Below are 3,127 nucleotides of genomic sequence, written 5' to 3' on the forward strand. Positions count from 1 at the left end.
ATTTTAATCTAAATTAGTAATCTCATGCCTCGTAGAACAAACTACGTAGATTTTGGCAACATCGTCATAAGTAATAGATACTTCTGCTAAGATGCGTACCATATGATCGATGATTGCTAACTGGAAAAGTAATTATTATTTCTAAGTGAAATATTTCAATGGTGAACGACGGAAATTGATAACTTGGCCGTTTGGAATCCAAGCTTTAGGACCATCTTTTCGGGACATCTTGAGATATCTCCTTTTAAACTCAACATCGCAACCCTTGGAGATCATTGGACACCGATAGAGTAGCTTGCATAACATCAACTCGCGTCCTTCTGTACGCTCCACATCGCCCGCCAGCCAATGTTGACAATCTTGTACACTAAGATTGAAGTGCTCCTGTGGAAATAGTATCATAGACAAAGGATAACTAACAACTCATTGACAGCTAAGCATGAGTTGGCATGTAACTAACTTTGACTCCTTTGTATACAGTTTGACTAATTACTTGTATAGCTGACTTGTATATAAACAACTCATAATGTATCTGGACAGATTAACTCAATACAATACATTTCTATTTACACTTTGTTTTCTCTCTCACAAATATCTTCAAGCTCTCACTGTTCATCAATGGCTTCCTGCTTATCCTCCATTGTTGTAGCTTCGAGCTTTCCATTTCACATGGTATCAGAGCAGGTTTAATCCTGTCTCTGCTTACTCTTTTACTTCCGCATTTACTCTGATATTCTTTTTCCGTATCGCAACAACAAAAATCTCAAAAAAAAAAAAAAAAAAACACAAGAAAATTTGATAAAAATCTCAAATTCCTTTGTTCGATTTTCGATCTTTTGCATTTCCTACTCATTTCTTGAAATTCTTAATCAAAATTCATTTCTTTTACAACAAAATGTCTGGAAATGGTGATAATACAGTAAGTTCGGGTAATCAAACTAATTCTGCTAATTAGAATCTCAATCTCTTTGACGATCCTGTTTGTTTGAGCATGTCCGATCATTCCGGTATGCATATCGTTGACACGATCTTCAATGGACAGAATTATACCTCTTGGAGTCGTGCGATTACTCTCGCTCTTGGATCGAAGAACAAATTAGGGTTTCTGGATGGAACGACTACTATTCCTGCCGCAGCTACTCTTCGGCATCAGCATTGGTTAAGATCAGATTACATGATTCGCTGCTGGATTCTTAATTCAATTGATTCACGATTGAAGGATAGCTTTCTGACATGTAAATCTGCAAAGCTGTTGTGGTTAGAAATTCGTGAGCGTTATGGCCAATGCAATGGTCCTCTGTTGTTCCAATTGAAGAAAGAATTGCGTAATATTACACAAGATAACAGTTCAGTTGTTGAATATTTCAACAAACTGAAGCGAAATTGGGATGAAATTGATGAGTTGGAGAGTTTTCCTGACTGCAATTGTGGTGCAATGAGTCAATGCACATGTAATTTGTTACGTCAAATCCTTGATAATGCTTCGAGGGAGAAGGTAATCAACTTTCTGATGGGATTAGGGAGTTCTTATGAGGTTTTACGGACAAATATCCTATCTATGGAGCCTATACCAAATATCAACAAGGTGTACTCCATTATTCATCAAGCAGAGTCTCAAAAACAGGTCTCAGGAGCTATGGTTCAGGTTCCAGAGGCAAGTGCCTTGTATGCCAATAAACCATCTGCACAAGGAAACTGGAATGTCTGGAGAAGGGATGGAAAGCAAGCTCAGACTGCAGAAAAACAACCTAGGCCAGCAGAACAACCAGTTACTGATGAAAGATGGTGTAATCATTGTAAAAAAGGCGGCCATACCAGAGACTCTTGCTTCATTCTTCATCCTGAGAAGAGAGCCAGATATATGGCACGGTTTTCAAAGCCTGCACATTCTGGAGATTCTAAGAAGTTTTCAGCTAATGTTGAAGTGCAGGATACTCAAAGTTCTCATCTTTGAAACTCCTTTGGAGATTGGTAATCCGGCACTAGCAACATCACGACAAGTTTGCAAAATTTGATCCTGAACTTGTTACTGCTGTGTATCAAGACATGATGCAGAGAATGCAGGAAAAGCAATTTGGTACAGGAATGGGAAATTATTCTGCAGTGAACTTTGCAGGTAAAGTTCAATCCTCTGCTTGTTTCACATCTAGTTCTATGTTGCCTGAGTTTGATTGGATAGTGGATTCAGGAGCTAGTGACCATATGAGTTCTAACAAATCATTGTTCAAAACTCTTATTCCTCTTCCCAAACCTATTCTTGTTGGTCTTCCTGATGGGACAATTAAGATAGTTGTTTATACTGGTGATGTCCATTTGTCTAATAAGGTGATATTACATAAAGTACTGTATATCCCTGGTTTTAAGCACAACTTGCTCTCAGTTGGCCAGTTGTTAAGTACATCACAGTTACTCATTCATTTTTCTATGAATGACTGTGTTATACAGGACCCTGTCTCTAGCTTGGCTATTGCAGTGTGTCCCAAGATTGGAGGACTCTACAGGCTTCAAAATACCAGCTTCGGATCAGAGGCTGTGAATAAGTATAGAACTGCTGCTAATTGTCAACATACTGATAGTAACCATTTCAGTAATAGTGTTCAAAAAAATGTTGTCAATTCTAGTCTAAATAAGCATAGTAGTGATCAAAAAGATGTTGATCTTTTCCATGTAAGAGTGGGTCATATTTCTCTTGCAAAGATGCAGCATGTGATAGGACTTAAGTGTAAAAATTTGACTGAATATTATTGTGATGCTTGTTCTATGGCTAAGATTCATAGACAGCCTTTTGTCAGAAGCAATTCTAGAGCTTCTCATGCTTTTGATTTGATACATGTGGATCTTTGGGGTCCTTACAAGGTCTCAACATTGTCAGGTGCACATTATTTCCTGACAATTGTTGATGATCATACCAGGGTCACATGGACATTCTTAATGAGACTAAAAACTCAAGTTTTATCCATTCTTGAAACTTTTTTAGCACAGACACATAATCAGTTTGATAAGACTGTCAAAATCGTGAGAAGTGATAATGGAACTGAGATATTTCAGGAAGAATGTAGTGGGATGTTTAATAAAAAAGGCATTCTCCATCAGAGGAGTGTTCCAGGAGTACCTCAGCAGAATGGGA

At 37.9% G+C, this 3,127-nt stretch overlaps 1 protein-coding gene across 1 annotated transcript; it reads left to right on the plus strand.

The window, feature by feature from the left end:
• Positions 1-991: 991 nt before the first annotated feature.
• On the plus strand, positions 992-1,954 carry LOC141629927 (uncharacterized). The gene has a single exon (XM_074442840.1). The coding sequence runs from the start codon at positions 992-994 to the stop codon at positions 1,952-1,954; it is 963 nt and encodes a 320-aa protein (XP_074298941.1).
• Positions 1,955-3,127: the final 1,173 nt, after the last annotated feature.

This window comes from Silene latifolia, chromosome Y, assembly GCF_048544455.1.
Source record: "Silene latifolia isolate original U9 population chromosome Y, ASM4854445v1, whole genome shotgun sequence".
Lineage (NCBI taxonomy): Eukaryota > Viridiplantae > Streptophyta > Magnoliopsida > Caryophyllales > Caryophyllaceae > Silene > Silene latifolia.